Source organism: Brachycentrus maculatus, unplaced genomic scaffold (assembly GCF_059751285.1).
Source record: "Brachycentrus maculatus isolate JH-2025_06_01 unplaced genomic scaffold, ASM5975128v1 h1tg000095l, whole genome shotgun sequence".
In the NCBI taxonomy this organism is placed as follows: Eukaryota; Metazoa; Arthropoda; class Insecta; order Trichoptera; family Brachycentridae; genus Brachycentrus; species Brachycentrus maculatus.
In genome coordinates, this window is record NW_028280849.1 from 645,896 (window position 1) to 665,723 (window position 19,828).

Here is a 19,828-nt window from a genome sequence, read left to right on the forward strand (position 1 = left end):
AATAAAAAAGAATCAATTATACATTCTTGCAAACTATATTGGAAAATAATTTAAAAGTAATACTAACACACCTTCATTATTGGATGAAATAAAATATTTCAATCCGTAGACTAAGAAAAAGCAGTGCTGTTACTTAATTTCCAAAAAACAAATTATGATCCGATGTTAATCAATTAACATTTAAGCAACCAGTGAGTGGGTAGTCCCCTGTCTATGCCTGGTAGAAACACTGTCTCCATGTAGCAGTTTTTGTCAGAGTTTTTTATGTAAATTTTGTTCGCTTAAATTTAATTTCCCCTTTAATTTTTATTTTTAATGGACGTACGCCATGAAAAGAACAAGGAGCCCTACGATATTTTCTACACTATTATGACACTGTACAATCCACAATCTTATAACTCCTATTCGTAGGTCAGTTCAAAGCAATATAGAATATCAAAAAAATATTTATCCTCTGCCATATTTTATTTCATATTATTCACAAATTTTCATAACTTATCAATAATCGATCATCGCTATTTGTTGAATACATGCACATCGCTAATCACATGAAGCTTGAAGTCAGTGTAAACATCTTCATGTTAATTTTTATAATAAAAATACTACCAACGTGATGAACCGGTTTTTCGATTTGTTTGATATTTTGACAGTTGACAGATGAAGTAAATGAGCAAATGGACTACTCGGGATTATTTTTGTTTTTATTCTCGTAACCCAAAATAAAATCAAATTTGTTTGTATTTCGTTGAAGATTGGAGTACTTCTGAATTTACCGTACAATGTCCTTATTCGAAGTGCATGAGAACGTAATTCTATCCCAGTTAAGTTCTCTTGGGTTAAGTGATATTTGCCGTTCTTGTTTGAAAAGAAAATTAGAAATGAGTTCATTATTTACACCTCATAATTTTATCTGCACTCCTAAACATTCGAATTTCGACCCTATAGAATTTCTTAACGGTTTCGTTGGATTGCAGGTTCGATTTAATATTTTCGTAAGGTTATTAAGGTCTTTATAAAAGAAAACAAAATAAAATTGTGCATTTTTTACTTTTTAGATTGTACAAGGTGACGGCCTGCCTAGCAAGCTGTGTGAAGACTGCATTACGAGCCTTATAGTAGCTTATGATTTTAAGAATCAATGTGCAAAGGCTGATTCTATTTTGCGCAAATATATAGCAGAATCCGAAATCAGAGATGCATATTTCAATCCTGTAAATATTGTCATAAAAAAAGAAAAGGCTGTTTCTTCTGCAGGTCTTGCAGATGGTGGAATTTCTTCTACTCACGTGATATCCGGTAGCAATTTATTTTCTTTTAATTTATATTAAAAAAAGAGAAATATTTGTGTTTGTTATTATTAACAAAAATACTTCAATTTCATAATATTCCAGTGAGCCTGTGCGGCTCATTATTAAAAAAAATGTTTCAAATTGTGCAACAGTGGTTTGTACCCAGAAACTCTGACTCGAGAGTCCGTGACACTAACCGCGAGATCATATGTTTTCATCACTTTTTTGTATAAAAACACCACTCAAGTCTCTGTAAAAAAGAGCAACTCATTACTTGATCCGTCTTCTTTAATTTTTAGTTAAGGTAGTTTTTCAGGCTATGATTTGATGAATTCTTTCATGTATTAATTTCTGTTAGCATTTTCTTACTCTAAAGTTTTTTTCAGTAGGTATAGAAATTCTTTTACTTTGTATAAATTTGTTAAAGAATGCTACTACTAGGAAAAATAATACCTACAATACATTATTGAAATTACATTATTGACATTTTTGAAACCTCTATGTATGAGTTCTTATTGGCAAATGTATCAAAAGTGTTTAATTATACTTTTATTAAACTAATATATACATATATTTTTTTTATTTCAAACAGAAAGATACAAATTACAAAAGAATACACTGAAAAACGGTAGCATTTTACGCATCCAATCGAATAAGAGAAAAAAGAAGAAAAACTACGATGATGATTCTGTTACTCCTCTTAGTGATTCATTTGAAAACATACCTTCACACCAAGTAAGTTGATACGAATCTCTAATTTTTATTTAATTTTTTAAACCCAATAACCATGATCCTCATGCTCATCTGTGAGGCGTGCGTGCTGCAGTGTTTTTGACCACTACCCAAAAATCTAATAATTTTCCGAGACAGAACATTCAAATTGTAAAAAAAATTTACTCAAATTGTCTGTCTTTCTTTATAATATTTACATATTCTAAAAAATGCAAATAAATCTTTTAAATATTATTATGATTAAACTAGACTGATTATCTTAAAGGCTGTTGTAAGTGATCAGACAAAGTATATCTGTATATCACTCGCAATACATGATACAACAGTAACTTGAAAATGTCATGTTTAAGACTGAAGGAACTATCAGAACATAAAAAATGTTTAATAATACGTATTGATAAATAGTAAAAAGAACATCCATTTCATACCACGTAGTATGGATGCCTTGATAGATTTGAAACGCGGGGATTTAATGAATATCTTTGTATTCTAAATCTGTTTAAAAAATGTCACCATTTAAATGTATTTAAAAAATATTTTCTAGCTGTCTAACATCCGTAAGAACGACACAGATACGAAAATAAAAGATGAAATTGAATTAATCAATGTTGCTGAAGATACTTTGAAGAGAGATGTTGCCGTTAAACAGAATTTAGTAACAACAGATACGGATATAGGAAATAAAAAAAATACACCATATCAATGCCTTAACTGCAGTGAGTATAATATGTCACTTTTTTTATTTATTTGTATTTACATAGCAGCTTACATTGTATGAGTTCATTAATCTAATGCGAGTTGCACAAAAGTATGCCATGTAAATTAATATATTCCCTCACATTATTTTGAATATTAACCTGTTTTGGAGTGAGTTTCTGCAGACAAAACTGTACCTGGGAAGTGAGTTTTCTCAGAGTCATCAGTCGATGCTATAAGCAGCATATTTTATGGAATAAAAAAACATGATTTATATTAAAATTATCGAAACATCGATAAATCATGTTTTAAACATGTTTTGATATAAATCATGTTTTGTATCAGCCGTACGTGTACCTACTGCTATACTCCTTTGAGGAAAGTTTGGTATGGTTGTACATGTACGACCACGCTCCCAAACAGGTTAAAGACCAATTTATTGATGCCTGTATAGTTGCAATGATACCCTACTTGACTCCTGTTCCCGTTTGATATATCGTGGGTATACTGGCAAAAATCGTTAACTCGAAAATCTGCAATTTTGACGTAACGATGCAAGTTAAAAGTTTTCAACGTTCACTAAATTGGAAAAATACACTAAGTAGTTTGAAATGTCATATTTATGTGGTTTTAAAAGTAAATTCAACTTTAAGTTTAATAGCGGGTATTTTATTCAGTGTCCGCCTCCGTAGTGTAGTGGTCAGCACGCTCGGCTACCGTTCTGGAAGTCCCGGGTTCGATCCCCAAGGGGGGTGAAATAAATATAAGTGATTTTTTCACTCTAATATTTATTCAATATTACCCTGGACTGGTACCTGAAGCGGAGGGCTGATCACCTTTCCTTCATGTGGTCATGATCAAAATAACACTGTGTTTATATAATGCAGTGCCCTATGCACCACTGGGGTGCGGATAAGGGTTTGAATTTTATTCAGGCTAAAAGATTTAAATAATAGGGATTTTAGAGTTATTATGGATATAACGATTTATTATGGATGATTTATTAAGTCTATTTTAATACTAGATTTTAGAGTTAACGTTTCTTGCCAGTATACCTATGATATGTAACCTTATCCCAGTTATATGTACTTTTAATTAGTCTCAAATAAAATAATCATTACCAATTTTATTTGCACAACGGAAATGATATTTCTTTTCTTGCTTGCCATATTGATTGACGTTCTTATTCACTTTTTATATAGTATAAGTTTACTTAGACCAATAGAAATTAAGATAAGATTAAGAAAACTTCATAAAGGTGGTATGGACATGTGGACCGAATGGATAATGAGAGAATGACTATGAAAGTACATTTGGCAAATGTGAATGGGACAACAGAACGAGGATGGCCAAAAACGACTTGGCACAACCAGATTAACCAGAACTTAAAATCTGGTGGTGTCAAAAGTCTACGTAACCGGAGGGCATGTGTGACTAGATGTATGGGCGTGAAGGAAGCTAGAAGTGGATATCAGGACAGACGAGTATTGCATTCCACCCTCTCTGCCTTCCTTACTTCAAACCCTTATCTGCATCCGATGGTGCATAGGACACTGCATTATATAGACGCAGGGTTATCTTGATCGTTAACACATGAAGGAAAGGTGATTAGCCCCCCGCTTCAAGTACCAGTCCAGGAAAATATTGAATAAATAATAGGTAAAATCATTTATATTTTATTTGAACCCGACCCCCTGTAAATCGAACCAGAGACCTCTAGTACGGTAGCCGAGTGTGCTGACCATTACAGTACGAAGGCGAACTGTCTCTTTCTGCCTACTCCTGCAGTGAAACGGCATGATGGTAGTAATAGTTGTAGATATATATTTGTGCATTTTTAAAATCTCTAAATTTATTTTTATTATACTATCTTTGTTTTATTAATTTATTTAATCTCTTCACTTTATATCACATAGGTAGCACATTCACAACCGTACGAGGTTTGCGGTTACACAGTAGAGTTCACAATTCCCAGAATAATTTGGTGTGTGGCGCGTGTGGAAAGCATTTTGAGGATGCACAGACTCTGCGCACACACCGCCTCTCACATGTTGGGGAAAAACCGTATCAGTGTTCCTACTGCGATAGGAAATTTGCACAAAAGTAAGATTTAATTGATGTATTTGTAACACATTCTTTATAAAACAATTTTGTTTTTTCTTGCAGGCTTTATTTATTCCATAAAAAAGGGTTTTTCCTTTATATATACAGGTCAAATCTCTTTGTAACGAATACCGAATTAACGAAATTTCCAGTATAACGAATCTGCAATTCGTCCCCGGAAAACTTCTATATAAATTGTACTGAACCAAAATTCAATGTAGCGAAGCTGATCTCAGAATAACGAAGTTTTTTTTTCAAAATTTTAAAATGATGTTACAATTCATTTTAAAACATTGAGAAGTCCAAAAGAAATTTTCCGATTTTTTTTATCAGAAATGAAAAACCTATTTGAACTTGCTTTTTAGTTCACTTTTCTTTCATTGCTAATAAATTTCCTTTTTCCAATAGTCTCACAGATTGAAAATCGTAGTTTCATTTTTGTGTCCTGTAGTAGGTAGGTACCTATATTGTATTGACTGGAAGATCGGGTGTAGTGTGATAGTAATAACTAATTAATAATATTTAAATTTTCTAATCATAGTGGGTTTAATATAGCGATAAAATAAATTTAAAATTTGTCATATCCTATACATCCAGTGTAATAAATTTTCATTATAGTGAAGTATTTTTTTGGTCCCGTGAAGTTTGTAATACCAAGATTTGACCCGTATTTAAATTTATAAGTATACATATAAGTCTTATGATTCGTTCAGAAAATTTGTACTCTGAGCCAGCGATATACAGTTGATCTTGAGATACAAGCTAGTATAAGTTGCTGCTATTTTTATTTTCCCTTATACTCTTCCTCTAATTTCTTTACCTCATAGCAGTATGTTTTTTATCTTTAGTTCCTTCTCTTATGTCATCTGTACTCTATTAGATATATTCTACACCTGGGTAGAAGTGTCTGAAACGCAGGATTTCCTTACTTTCATAAAGTTGGTGATCAAGTTTATACTGTGTCAATCTGACATGGTGCTCTATGCAATATTGGGTTCGAATAGGAGGTTAGAATACAAGAAAACCATATCGATTTCCTCGTCAAACAGCTAAATGATACAAATTCTGATATTCATACTATACTGTTTTTGGTTGATTTGAAGGTATTGCTTCATAGCAATAATCCTGCCTTTATACTACATTACTGTGCAAGAAAATTTGAATAAATAAAACTAATATTATGTTTTTTTTAATGCTTTGCTGGGGTTATATATAAATATATATATTTTTCCTACAGAAAACCTCTTCAGTATCACGAAAAAACGCATACAGGTGAGAGGCCACATGTTTGTGATGTGTGCGGGAAGAGTTATATACAGCCCAACAATCTGGTCATACATCGGCGAATCCACACCGGTGAAAAACCTTTTGTATGTAAAGAGTGCGGGAAAGCGTTCACTAACGGTGCTAGCCTGACACTACATATGCCCGTTCATACAGGTATGTTTCATTATCCTTACATATCATCATTTTTTCGAAACCTCATCCGCACCCCAATGGTGCATAGGGCACTGCATCATATAAACGCAGTGTTATCTTGATCGTTAACACACAAGGGAAAGGTGATCAGCCCTCTGCTTCAGGTACCAGTCAGGCTAATATTGAACAAATATAAGAGTGAAAAAATCACTTATATTTATATAACCCCTCCTGGGAATTGAACACGGGACCTCCAGTACGGCAGCCCAGAGTGAGGACCATTACACTACGGATTCTTACATTATCATGTCCTAAAAACAATAGGTGTACATAAATGATAGTATTAATTACAGATTCAGTTGTTAAACGAATTTAAGCGCTATTTAGATTTTAGCTTCAGCCAGTCATTTTAATGATACCATTGCTCCTCCTTTGTCTGCCTCCGTAGTGTAATGGTCAGCACGCCCGGCTACCGTTCTGGAGGTCCCGGGTTCGATTCCCAAGGGGGGTAAAATAAATATAAGTGATTTTTTCACTGTCATATTTATTCAATATTACCCTGGACTGGTACCTGAAGCGGAGGGCTGATCACCTTTCCTTCAGGTGTAAATGATCAAGATAACACTGCGTTTATATGACGTAGTGCCGTATGCACCATTGGGGTGCGGATAAGGGTTTTATATATTGCTCCTAAATATGTATGTACAAATATCAACTTTTTGGGAATATTTTTTGACAGTTGTGTCTGGGCAGCGGTGGTACATTTTTCATACTTTTGTTATGTTGATATCCGTACACTAGTTGAGTATCCTCACGAGGCAATCACTCTGTCAGTCAGTATGTATCTTGCCTTAGGCAAACATATTTTCAGCTTGTACCAAATGCTACTACAGCGGAGTTGTGCGCTTTTGGTTTTTACTGATATTAAAAAATATACAGTTACCGTTTATCACATGGCAGGAAAGATGTTATTTAAGATAATTGTATTATATCTTTCTCTCTAGCATCACTGTTTAAGCTAATTGCCCTATATTGGTATAGTTACATAAATGGTTACAACATATTCGAGATTTCAATGATAAAAAATTGGGAAAGACTCCATGAATACTCTCAATGCAAATAAATGCATATAACGGAAGATCAGTTAAAAGCTCATTTATAAAGGCATATAATGTTTTGTCTACAGGCGTAAAGGATTTCGTATGCACGATATGCGGCAAAAGGATGGCTAGGAGTGGAGAGTTGACCATTCACATGAGAACACACTCCGGCGAAAAGCCGTATGTATGCCGGACATGTTCAAAAGCATTTATCAAAAAGAGCTCCTTGCAAGCACATATGTACTCTCACACAGGTAAAACAGTTATACCGCTAGATCATAGATATTCAATTATGTTCCGTTATTTCATTTTCAATTTTTGTTGTTGTCTTATTTCTGCATTTAGGTGAAAAGAAGTTTGTTTGTCCGATTTGTGGGCACAGAGTAGCCCATGCTGGGAAATTAACAGTTCATATTAGAACTCATTCGAGCGCCAAACCATTTGCTTGTCCGATATGCGATCGACGTTTTGCTAATCAGGGTTATTTGAAGCAACATTCTAAGATACATTCAGGTAAGCTCTAAAATACACCCAAAATAAAATACTTGTACGTATATGAATAATAACAATAGACTGAACTTTATAAATGACTTCATAAATGTTCACTTATTTATTCTATATTTGTCTTTTTACTTCCACTTTTGTGATTATGGTACGAAATGCATGTAGGCCACATATGGACGCATTTTGTCAACATTAATGTTGACAAAATTATTTATCCCTAAAACTGGGGGGATGAAATATTTTATGAAATTAAATTGCTTGTATGGGAATATACGTGGATGAAATGGGAATTAAATTTTTTATTGTAAAAAGCAGGAAAATGTTAACATCAGTAACGTAAAAAATGTGTTTTTTGATTTGATTTTTAATTTGACTTTATGTAATGATAAATCTTAAATTATACTCATATGATATCATTTTTCTTTATTCTCCGTTATTAATTCTTTTCGTAACATACATATTATCAATATTTGTTTTTATTTGGAGACTTTGTTCATTTTTTTCTACGTTTATTTTTTTAGGTTCACGAACTAAGCCTTTTGTGTGTACTCACTGTAACAGAGGATTTGTCAAGAATAGAAATTTGACTGAACACATGCGAACTCATACAGGTACATTAAATGTTTATATTAAAATCCAAATTTCAATGATTATTCACATAACACCCTGTAAACCATATTTTAACACATTATTGTTAGGCGTTTTTTCATAACCCCGACTCTAATTATACTCAGACAGTCTGCCGCCCGACCCTCAGTAAACTAATCACAAGTAACAAGTAAGTCACAAGTAACCACAAACCCAATTCCGATCGGTACAATTTTTTTTAACATCTCTTGTGCTCTACCAAAAGTAAGCAAATAAAACGCATAGAAGCATCTCCCACTCTCTACCAACGTTATGTAAAAGACTCTTTTAAGCGTTTCCTGCAAACAATGTGCTAAGAAACGGGATGTTGAGGAATATTTTAATATTTTTTTAGTTTTGGAAAGATAGAAACTAATGATTTATTAAACCTTGTCATTTTATTTTATATGTTCCTTACTTAAATGAGACCGTTGGTGAAGGATACACCATAATTCATCGTTCACATATTGTATCTAATAAACCAATAGCATTTCTGGTGATTTGATTATTTAACTTTCAGGAGAGCGGCCATTTATTTGTCTGGTTTGCAATCACGGTTTCGCTCAACGATCAACCTTAAACTTTCACATGAAAAATGCACACGGGGAACCAAAAGATGTCATTAATCCTCCTACCCAAATACCGATACATTACGATACTGGAAATGATGGTTCAACACTGGACCCTGGAACAAAAGATGACGAGATGTCTGACAGAAATATTGAACTAAGGAAGAATTCAGTGTCCCGGGAGAAAGTAAGATGGAGTAACATTTTAATTATTATTTTGATTTTAATTAAAACACAGAGTGCATTAAGACAACTCTGAAAATACTATTGCCATTTCACTACTCAAAAATTCTCTATATATGTTCCATTTAGTATAACTTTGAAAGGCCATAGATGTTTATTTTGCATTCAGTTTTAGTAGGTACCAACCTACTAAAACTGAAATGCAATGGCGGGAACAGTTACCAACCGGGTTGAGCAATATCAATATATATCATCTAATTAGCTTTGCTTTTCGTTGAATTAGCATGTTCCAGTTAGAACTCAATGCCTAAGCCATATTGCATTTTGATTTTAAAAGGATTTTATCAAAACACATTAAGGTAAGAATCTTTTTGAACTCATAGGATTATGTCAAATATTCTTTGAAAATTTGGTAATTTTTAATCATATTATTTAATTGTTCGTGTATTTTTATAAACTTTTTTGGGATTTATTTTAAAGTGTTTATTTGAACGTAGAGTCTAAGTTAACCGATCTCTCTCAAGTTCTTGATTTAGGATTCTTCTTGAACTGCATTTATCCTAAAGTTATCCTTGCAATAGTTACTTAGTATTTCTCTTTTCCTTTATTTATTATTATTTACAGATTAATTAAAAGCATGCTTTATTCTTCAGATTATGCGAACGGGGTCCATTCCATTGGACAAACATCCTAGAAGATTAGAAACTCCGCCCCCGCAGTTGTCTGTGATACACGCAAACCCTCAAGAGTTTTCTCCGTTCAAAATTGATAACAGTTTTATCCCTTCTTGTGATCTGAAAGCAGGACTTGATCACAGAGGTTCCTATGACTCGAGACTTTTGGGATTCGTACACTATCCTCTTCAACATTAAAAATTGTATAGTTATGTAAACCTATTTATCTATGGAGGAAAACAAAACCACAAATAAAAACTAAAATATTAATATTCAATGTGTCAAACATTCTTTCATAGGCAATTGGGTATTATCATCTGAAAGGAATGTCAGATTTAACACACTCTACCCACAAAAGAGCTTTTAAAGATTCCTTGTATATACAAAAATCTGAAAATAATTTTTTAGACGTGCCCTACGTAAAGTGCTCTAACTACATTTTTGTCAATTTTGAGATATTTGGTGTACGTTATCAACGGACCGTTATCTACAAATATAAATAAACAAAAAAAATATAAAATAAATTACGCCTAGTTTTCAGGCATATAAAACGTTATCTACATAAAATTTTCGAAATGAACTGAACTCCTAAAACGCTAACTACTTAATTTAGACAATGCATAAAGTTTTAAAACGATTAATTACATTATTTTATCGTGTTTCTGAATGTATAATAATAGTTTTGAATTTCAGATAAAACCGTTAATTAATAATAAAAAAAATATGTTAAAAAAATCTTCTAAGCTCTCTCCTGTAAAGTATTTTTTGATCTCAGATTTGCAGATAGAGTACTTTGCGTAAGGGCCGTCGATTTTCAGTTGTAAAATTCCCATAGAGTTTTAGTTAGTAAGTGATTCATTCCATAATTACGCATGAAGTAATTTCATGTTTTTTTTTTTTACAACGCTTTGTGTGCCAGTGCTTTTTAAATTTTCTGGGCCATTTAAAAAAACATAGACTCCTGTATTACTGGATATATTTTGAAATTTTGCCACCTAATACTGGTGACAAAAACACATACTAATATGTGAGCGAACCATAAAGTGTAAATACACTTTATCGTTTCTTCCTGCTGCATACCTTAGCCAATATGTATGCTGCTGTTAAATATAATGCAAGGTTCGTGACAAGAGATTTGAGGATTTTTTCATTATTAACATGACGTCACCAGTGACTCTGTTATAATGTTTATCACCATTTGAAATGTAGAAACTTGAATCCTTTTTATCTCCTAATCTCAATACAAATACAGTAGACTCTTCTTGATTTACCGGGATGGAAAGGAAAAAATGTATTCTGGTTGTACAAATTTTCTGATCAATATTTTTTACGAAAATTCATCGAATTTGTAAATACCTACCTATCTACCTATTTACTATATACATTAATACACAAACTTTGTTATACCTTTAACACGCATTATGAATGTGGCCAGAGATGTCGTGTTTGCAGATGCCTAATTTATTTATCTCAAAGATGGTAATTAGCTTCCAAAATATATCCGGTTCACATAAATCTTTAATAGGATACGGTTGATCATTGTTTTGATAGAAACAAACAGTGCACAGAAATGAAAGATGATTATTTAAGTAATTTAAATATGTTATAAACTTATATCATTGTGATTGTATCTATATTTTGTAATTTTTATATCATTGTCATATGCGGAATCATAGTAGGTAAATAATAAAATAATTCAAATAAATAAAGAAATGTCAGTACAATACATGTATCATTTTAATTATTTATTTATGATGTGTTTTACATATTGATACATACTGAAACATGCTGTTTCTTTCGTAAGTAAATAAAATCTCATTAATATGTATCTTCAAACAAACAATCTCTTTTATACTAAATGCATATTAATAAAAATATATGTAGCTTTATAGCCGCTGTTTTATTTCCTTGTATATTATAATGTTATTTATTAAAAAAATACTGTTGGTGTTTTGTGGCACATTTAATCCATTTTAATAGGATAGTATATTTTTGGATTTGGAAGTGGCAAAGGATCCTTGCATTTGCACCTGAAATAAAAAAAATCACTTAATTTTTATGAATATTAATGCTAGAGCTACCATTTTATAAATAATTATAGGTATCTTAAAAACATTTACTCGGTAGAACTTCGAGATTGATTGAGGATGAATTAAATAACGTAATATGAGACAGAATGCCGTATGAGAGTTGACGATGTTGTCACGGATTGGTTTGGGGTCTCTACCGGAGTCAGACAAGGCTGCGTCCTTGCGCCATTTCTCTTCATCATCCTCTTGGATTTCATTCTTCGTAAGTCATTACCATCTGACCGAGGTATAACCATCTCCCCCTCCCGGAAACTCTGCGACCTAGAGTACGCAGATGATGCTGTTATGATTGATGACTCCGTCGAGGGTCTTCAATTAATTGTCGACAGGGTAAATAGGTACTCTACGCACATGGGGCTTACAATAGATGTTGCAAAAACCCATGTGTTGTGCAACAGCTCATGCCTAGATGCCCAACAACCCTTGATGTTGAGTAACCAGCGCATCGATAGGGTCGAGAGTTTCAAGTACTTGGGAGTGTACGCGGCTGAAAATGGCAGCCTTCAAAAGGAACTGGGAGTGCGATTAGGACTCGCAGGGTCCGCATTTAACAATATGAAGGCTGTCTGGAGATCGGATTTATACTCGGTGAAGACCAAATGCCGCCTATACAATGCCTGCATTGCTCCTGTTCTCTTATACGGCTGTGAAACATGGCACCTTACAAGGGCCCAGAGCAGCCGTGTACTAAGCTTTGAGAATAGGTGCCTGCGGAGAATTTTAGGCGTGCGGTGGTTTGACTTTATGAGGAATGAAGAGATAAGGCGTAGGACGCAGCAAATCTCGGTCACAACTGTCGTCAAGAAAAGGCGATTCAGTTGGCTTGGCCATGTACTCCGCATGCCTCCTAAGAGCCTTTATCAAGCTTGCCTCTTTTACAAGGCATCAGGTTCGCGCCGCCCAGGACGACCACTGCTGACAATTCGTCGGCAGTTCTCGTCAGTACTTCGGGACGCGGATCTGACTTGGGAGGATGCAAGGGAGCTGGCAGCCGACAGAAAAGCCTGGAGACAATTTGTGGACTCCATATACTCCACCTAGGGAGCGGATATGGTTTAATAATAATAATAATATGAGACAAGCATACTGGAGGTAGCTGTATGGGTTTTTAAGGAGTACATATGAATGAAGAATATGGTTCCAATACAGGTAGGTAGAAGGATTACTAATATATTTATACATGCTAAATTAACCTTTTAATTTGATTTTTGAACAGCCATAATGGAAGACATGTTTTGAAATCCCCTATATTTAAAAAAAAATGTTCTTAGCTGGTTCTCTCCAATGCCATGCTTGCCAGGTTGGCCATACAAAATTAGCGTGTAAATGTGCTCATCTTTGTTGCTGTTTTTTCCTATGTCAAGCACTTATTTTATTATTATAATGTATGGAACACTTATATACATATAATATAACACCAAATAGTGTGCATAGTTGGCAACTCTTTACAACATCCTTTAAATATAAATGTACGAGTACTATATATTTTTTTGTTACGTTTTACTTTTCTTAAAATGCTATGGCCTACCGAGTACAGCTTTACTAATACCTCCAGGTGCTTAAAGGGTTCATACCTGTTGTCTATTATCCTGGCGCACAGACCAAGTATATGATGTGGTGGATCCACTTTGTAAAGTGGTTTTCCTGTGGCTTCATCGATGTAGTCGCTGTATGGCATTTCTCTCAGCATTATCCAACCCTCTGCTACTAGAAGTCTCCACAGAAAGTCGTTTACCGCTTCTCCAATCACCAGCTATATAGAATGACAAATGAAACAATGAAGAATTGAAATCAAAAGAAAAGAATGGTAAGTAATTTTTATTTGTTTTCACAAATGTGTCTAAAAATATTATAACCTGGAAAAGGTATCTAGGTAACCTTATCTAGTTCATTAGCCGCTATGTTTTTTTTATATCTGAAGCTGCAAAAAACCAAATTAAATTTGGAACTTCAATCATTGTAAACTTGTCATATCCAAAAGGAATTTTCATATATATATAGGAATGAAAACTTAAATGTTATTTTTTTCATTACCTGAAGTGAGCAAAAATTATTTTAGTCTGCCATATTAAAATACAGCATGTAATCCGATCAAAATGGGGGACAGAGATACTATGATATTGATGAAATAATGATATTGTTAATTTTGTATGAAGCAAAGCAGAGTAGCCTTGGTAAAATAATATTGAATACTGAATAAGTATTTTAATTCTTACTGGATAATCCAATTCTTGAGCCATTGTTGTGATTTGATCCACTAACATTTTCCCCAGACCTGATCCACGATATTGCCTTGTAGTTGACAGCAAACGGCATTCCATTGCTCTATTTATTCCAAACCTAGAATCAAAACATGCTAGCGGATAAGGTCCTAAGAATATTTTTTATCTGATTAAATTTCAATTTGATTAATTATTGCAGAGGTGAAATTAGATATCAAAGATTACCTGTTAAATATATCAAGATCTAATAATAGTTTCAGGAACATAAAATCCATTTTCTTGTATCGCTCATTTGTAGATTTTTTCATGCTTGCTATTGCACCAGGCACCGCATCTGGAGTGAGAATTCCATTGATAAGCACTCCCGCAAACTGGAAAAAGAATTAATGTAAAATCATTACATCAATGCCAGAATGGTGAATGTATATGCACATAAAATAATTAGTTAAACCAGCCTATTGGGATATTACTATCTTGATATTTTCAGTGACTGTTGCAACGTGGGTCATGGAAAGGAGGAGAAATCGGTCACAATACATAGTTTGTTTTATTTTTTATTTACATCAAAATATATTGACATAAATTCATGCAAACACAAAAACAGGCGTCGCAGGTTTGATTCCTAACAAGAAATATTTATTTTCAATTACATGTTTAGGATATTTGTGATGAATTCTACAGATCTACCTTGCCTATCCTTACCATCTTACCTGCACACAGTCCTCTGTAGTAGAAGATTTGGGAGTTTTTCCAAAAAAAAATGGGTTTATATGTTTATACATGTACAAGTATGTATGTATGTGAATATAATTGCGTTTATAATTGATTTCTGTCTTGAAACGAGTAAGTCTATTAAGATAGAAGCATCAATTAATTTACACAAAAGAATTGTTACATAACATATTTTATGTAAAATAAATAAATAAATGTTAGATTGTAATTAGTCTATGTGAATTCTGAATGTTCCACATTACCTTTGTAAACAGATATTCTTATACTTTATCTTTATTTAAACATATAATAAATCTCAATATAAGACCTCAGGGATAAAATACAGTGAGTCCAATCAAAATACTAAAATATATGATTAAATATGCTTCAATCTAATTACGTTAAAAAATACTGGATAGTAGTGACTAGTGACCAACGAAATGCTCATTTAAAACATTTTCAAATATCTACTGACAGTACTGTTTGTTTTATGATAACTAAAATGTGTTTGATATTTTTATTTTTTAGCATTTAATTAAACTTCATACCTGTAAAAAGATAACTACGTTACACATTGACAAAAAAGATTGTACGCTTTCAAAACAAGTGATTTATTACAAACATACAAAATGCAGTAATTTTAACCAATTTTTTGTTGTGCCTGTGTATTTTTTTAATCACTATTTTGAATAAATCCTTTCATCTTCACCTTATCAATTCAACATATTATATTAAAATTGATAGCTCTCAGTTGTTCAACAGTCCATAGAACACACTGTATTAGGGGGAAAAGGCTATTTACAGTTAATTAGACTAAACGCGTGTAATTAAATTTAAAAAAATATATATCTCCTTTATTTTATCAGGTATATTTTTGAAAGTAAAAATGAAATCACAATTGTATTAACATATTTACATGAAATACTGTTTGTTGAGTCAACAGGAATAAAATGGAATTTCTATAAAACAAATGCTAGAGCACCAATAAACACATAAATGATGATTATATCCATGCCTTCGAATCATTTCATTCTGAAGGGTCCATGAATTCTTTGGTCTTCCTCTAGATGTCTTTCAAGGAAGATCCATGGTGATTGGCTGATTCACAATATGTTCCGGTTCTCTATGTTCTATGTGCCCATACTGTCTCAATTGCCTTTCCTCTACCTTACTATTCATGTCCGTTACACCCAGGCTTCCACGAATGTGTGAACTCTTTGTTTTGTCTCTATAAATGTATACATAAATACATATTCTTATTCTAACCATTATCCACACTCAATCGTGCATAGAGCACTGCATAGTATATAAGCAGACTTAATACATTCGTGAAAAAAAAAGTTTGATATTGTGGAACGCATAGCTCGCTGATAGTTATACCATGGTTATGCAAAGTGCAAGTTTACCTTTCCATCATCCAACGCCACCATGGAAACTCCTTCCTTGATGCTGTTGAGGTACACATTGTCCAGTTCCACGGGCGCCTTCCCTCCTCCTACCAGCCCTGCAGCCTTGTACAGAGGGACGTCCAGGTAAGACACTTCCCGGAGATGGTCCATGACCAGGTCATATCTGTTTTCCAAGAGTGGCTCGAAGGTGATACGGCTCAAACTGTAACTGTGAAAACATATCATCTCTTGACAAAGTTACTTTTAAATGGCTCATTGTAAAAAAAGAGATATTTTAAAAATTACACAAGGGAGTGAGATTTTACAATACTTATAATACAATAGGTGTCTCAAGTTGAGATGAGATGAAAAAAGAAAGAAAAGCTATTAAACCTCTTATCGTTTTTTTACTTTTTTTTAATTTTTTATTTTTACAAGAGGTCAATGGATCTTGTATCCCTTGTGTCACTGCGACCAAATAAGGTCTATTGTGACCTCCCTCTGTGTCAAAGCTCACTCTCAAGACCTACGTGAGTCATGTAACTCACAACCTGTCTTGGTGTTAGGAGCTTCACCTTCTCGGAGTCCAGTAGTGGCCCTGCAAGGATGTGACTTGCGAGCGAGTGCTTCACAATTATAAAGAATGTGGATGGTTTCGCTATCCCCCATACAAAATCTGCAGATGGGGAATCGTACAGTCCAATTTTTGACATGTGCTTCCTCAGTCTGTAATTCCCTGTTAAGGTCATGGTTAGGATCCTCATATGCTTCTTGCTAAGAGCTTTAGAGCTTTTGTGGTGAGTACACCATTATCAGTTCCTTCTGGGGTTTACTCCTATGCTGTTGAACCAGATTTCTTGGCTCTGGTCCATGGCCTAGTGTTTCAGACTGAACTTGATAGTGCTGAGTGGCAGTCCAGTTTTTTTTATGATAAAAGATGGAAGTCTAAGCACAACAGGGCTTAACTAAAGTTATGGAGAAATTAATTTCCTACATGTTCAGTTATAAACATTTTTACAGTGATGTCACATATCGCTCACTCCTTTCAACAATGTCATATATCAAAAAACTTGATTTTTCAGGAGATTGTTTTCAAAGTTTAAAAATATAATAAAATGTTTTAAAAATAAATATCAAGCCATTTATTGAACTTTTTATTGTGCAACAGATCTTTTAAGGTAAAACCTGAATGTTTTTACTCCGTTGAAAAATATTTAATATATTTAAAAAAATAATTAAACAATACCTTTTCTTAAAAATGCAAAAACAACACTTTATGCCCTGTAGCGGGTAAATATTAAGTTAAAAATATGCCACTTTTGCTGGGATATAGTACACTTTCTGGGCATTCTGAAAACATGCAAAACTGAAAAATGACGATTATTGATATATGACATTGTTGGAAGGAGTGAGCGATATGGTAATTCTATTAAATGACTAACGCAACTGGAATAAAGTCCCGACAACCAGGATTTAGGTTACCAATGACCTACCTCAATAATTATTTAAAAGATAATTTACTTTTTAAAGGTGCCTCAACTCGATATGTATCGTTTCTCCTGTTTTTATGTGAAAGAAGATTGAAATTTATGCATCCCAGGGCTTACGACCTGGCATTTGATTTGCTTAAGTAGTCACATTATACACTAGTGTAACGTTCACCATTCTGCCCATTATTGAATATCCATATTGTATTAATTTTTGTAACCTGTATATATGCTATAGTCTTGGATCCCTTTCACATGTCGGTACCAATTCATTAGATTTGAAAGTGTGGCTGATTGTGGTGCCATAAGTTGAGAAGTTTGTAAAGTATATGGTATATATTTTTTTCAAACCCTTATCCGCACCCCAATGATGCATAAGGCACTGCATCATATAAACGCAGTGTTATCTTGATCGTTAACACATGAAGGAAAGGTCCCAGTCCAGGGTAATATGGAATAAATATTAGAGTGAAAAAATCACTTATATTTATTTGACCCCCCTGGGAATCAACCCGGGACCTCCAGAACGGTAGCCGAGTGTGCTGACCATTACACTACGGAGGCGGACAGAATTTTCTCATTTTGTTGTAAGATTTTTATTAACATCTAAACATAGGTGAAAAATTTATCTTTATTTGAGATGGGAATGTGGGAGTCTGGGTATTTACATATCTTTTAGGCAGGATTAGGTGAACACTGTGTATATGAATAGGAATATTTATGAGGCGACTGTAGTTAGGAGACTGGAAATAGAAGCAGAGGAAGACCGAGGAAAACATAGCATGATCAAGTATTTCAAATACTTGAAAGTGCTCAGGTCAGATTTGGATTAATCAGTGGGTTTGTATGAGGAGGTGCACGAAGTGGAAGTGGCGAAGATTATTTGCAAAGACAGATTGGTGTGGCGTTCTATACTCCCTGCCTACACATGCACGGAAGCGTTGTGATGGTTAGTTAATTAGTCCGTTTTAACATAAGTAAGAACTATGTATTTTTCATTGATTGTTATTATTATTTTGTTAAACTAACTAACTAACTAACTAACCATCACGCCGCTTGCCCGCAGGGGTAGGCAGAGAGAATAGAGCGCCACACCACTCTGTCCTTGCAAATATTCTTCGCCTCTTCCACGTTCATGCATCTCCTCATACATACCCGCCGATTGTTACGACTCCTAACCTGACCACTTTCAAGTATTTGGCATACCTGATCGTGCCATGTTTTTCTCGGTCTTCCTCTGCTTATTTTCCCGCTAACATTCGCCTCATAAATTTGTTTTACCGTTCTTTCCTCACTCATTCATTATTTTGTTTAAAAATAAAAATAAGACTTGACACTGCCAGAAACATCCTCTCACTGGTTGACTATCAAATAAAAAATAATAAAACAAAAGTAAGCAAGTACAGGAAAAAACGTAATACAATATTTCAACAAAGAACTATTGCTGTCCGTATCAACTATAATGTTGTTTAAAAAACTGTTTTAAACTTTTCGTAAAAAAGCACCATAATAATGAATAAAAAATTGATAAAATCCTCAAATCTAACTTACTTTCTAGATGCTCGAGCTGAGGATAACAATGTCCTTTTAAGAATAGATAACATTTTGAAATTGATTTTATTTTAATTACAAACTTTTCAGGCACAGAACTATTAACATTTTCTTAAAGGTAAAATAGAGGAATTGCAAAATAATTTTATTCACTCCAGAAAAAATATGCTTGCGAATGATCTTTTGACTGTTCAAATGATATCAGACAACTACTAAAGTATCTTTGTCTCATCTGAAGAACAAATGTTTTCAGGGCCTGTATAAGGTATTGTAATGCCAGAAATGCTAAGGTTTTTGTGTTTTTATTTTTATTTTGTCAAGTTTTTTAAAATGCATTCAACATCGCATTAATTAAATATGCTATTTTTTTTCAAAATCATTTATTGCAGCAGATTATTGGTAGTCTAAATCCAGGTTCGCGAGATTCCCATATTGAATTTAGGAGTTAATAAGTCTTTATTAATGACTCACTAACTTTTAACT

General features: G+C 33.5%; 2 protein-coding genes across 2 annotated transcripts; one reads left to right on the forward strand and one right to left on the reverse strand.

Moving 5' to 3' along the window:
* The first annotated feature begins 637 nt into the window (after positions 1 to 637).
* LOC148310461 (uncharacterized) lies at positions 638 to 10,420 on the forward strand. Its single transcript, XM_088258404.1, has 11 exons — positions 638 to 974; positions 1,056 to 1,296; positions 1,882 to 2,024; positions 2,566 to 2,737; positions 4,634 to 4,820; positions 6,058 to 6,260; positions 7,426 to 7,593; positions 7,685 to 7,852; positions 8,365 to 8,454; positions 8,991 to 9,226; positions 9,876 to 10,420. Exons 1-11 carry the CDS (start codon positions 780 to 782, stop codon positions 10,092 to 10,094), a joined length of 2,022 nt encoding a protein of 673 aa, XP_088114530.1. The 5' UTR covers positions 638 to 779; the 3' UTR covers positions 10,095 to 10,420.
* A 1,181-nt stretch (positions 10,421 to 11,601) lies between these two features.
* LOC148310462 (uncharacterized) lies at positions 11,602 to 19,556 on the reverse strand. The gene is made up of 6 exons (XM_088258405.1): positions 19,346 to 19,556; positions 16,326 to 16,536; positions 14,434 to 14,579; positions 14,203 to 14,326; positions 13,561 to 13,739; positions 11,602 to 11,926 (listed from the first exon to the last, which is right to left on the reverse strand). Exons 1-6 carry the CDS (start codon positions 19,396 to 19,398, stop codon positions 11,860 to 11,862), a joined length of 780 nt encoding a protein of 259 aa, XP_088114531.1. The 5' UTR covers positions 19,399 to 19,556; the 3' UTR covers positions 11,602 to 11,859.
* Between the last annotated feature and the right edge of the window lie 272 nt (positions 19,557 to 19,828).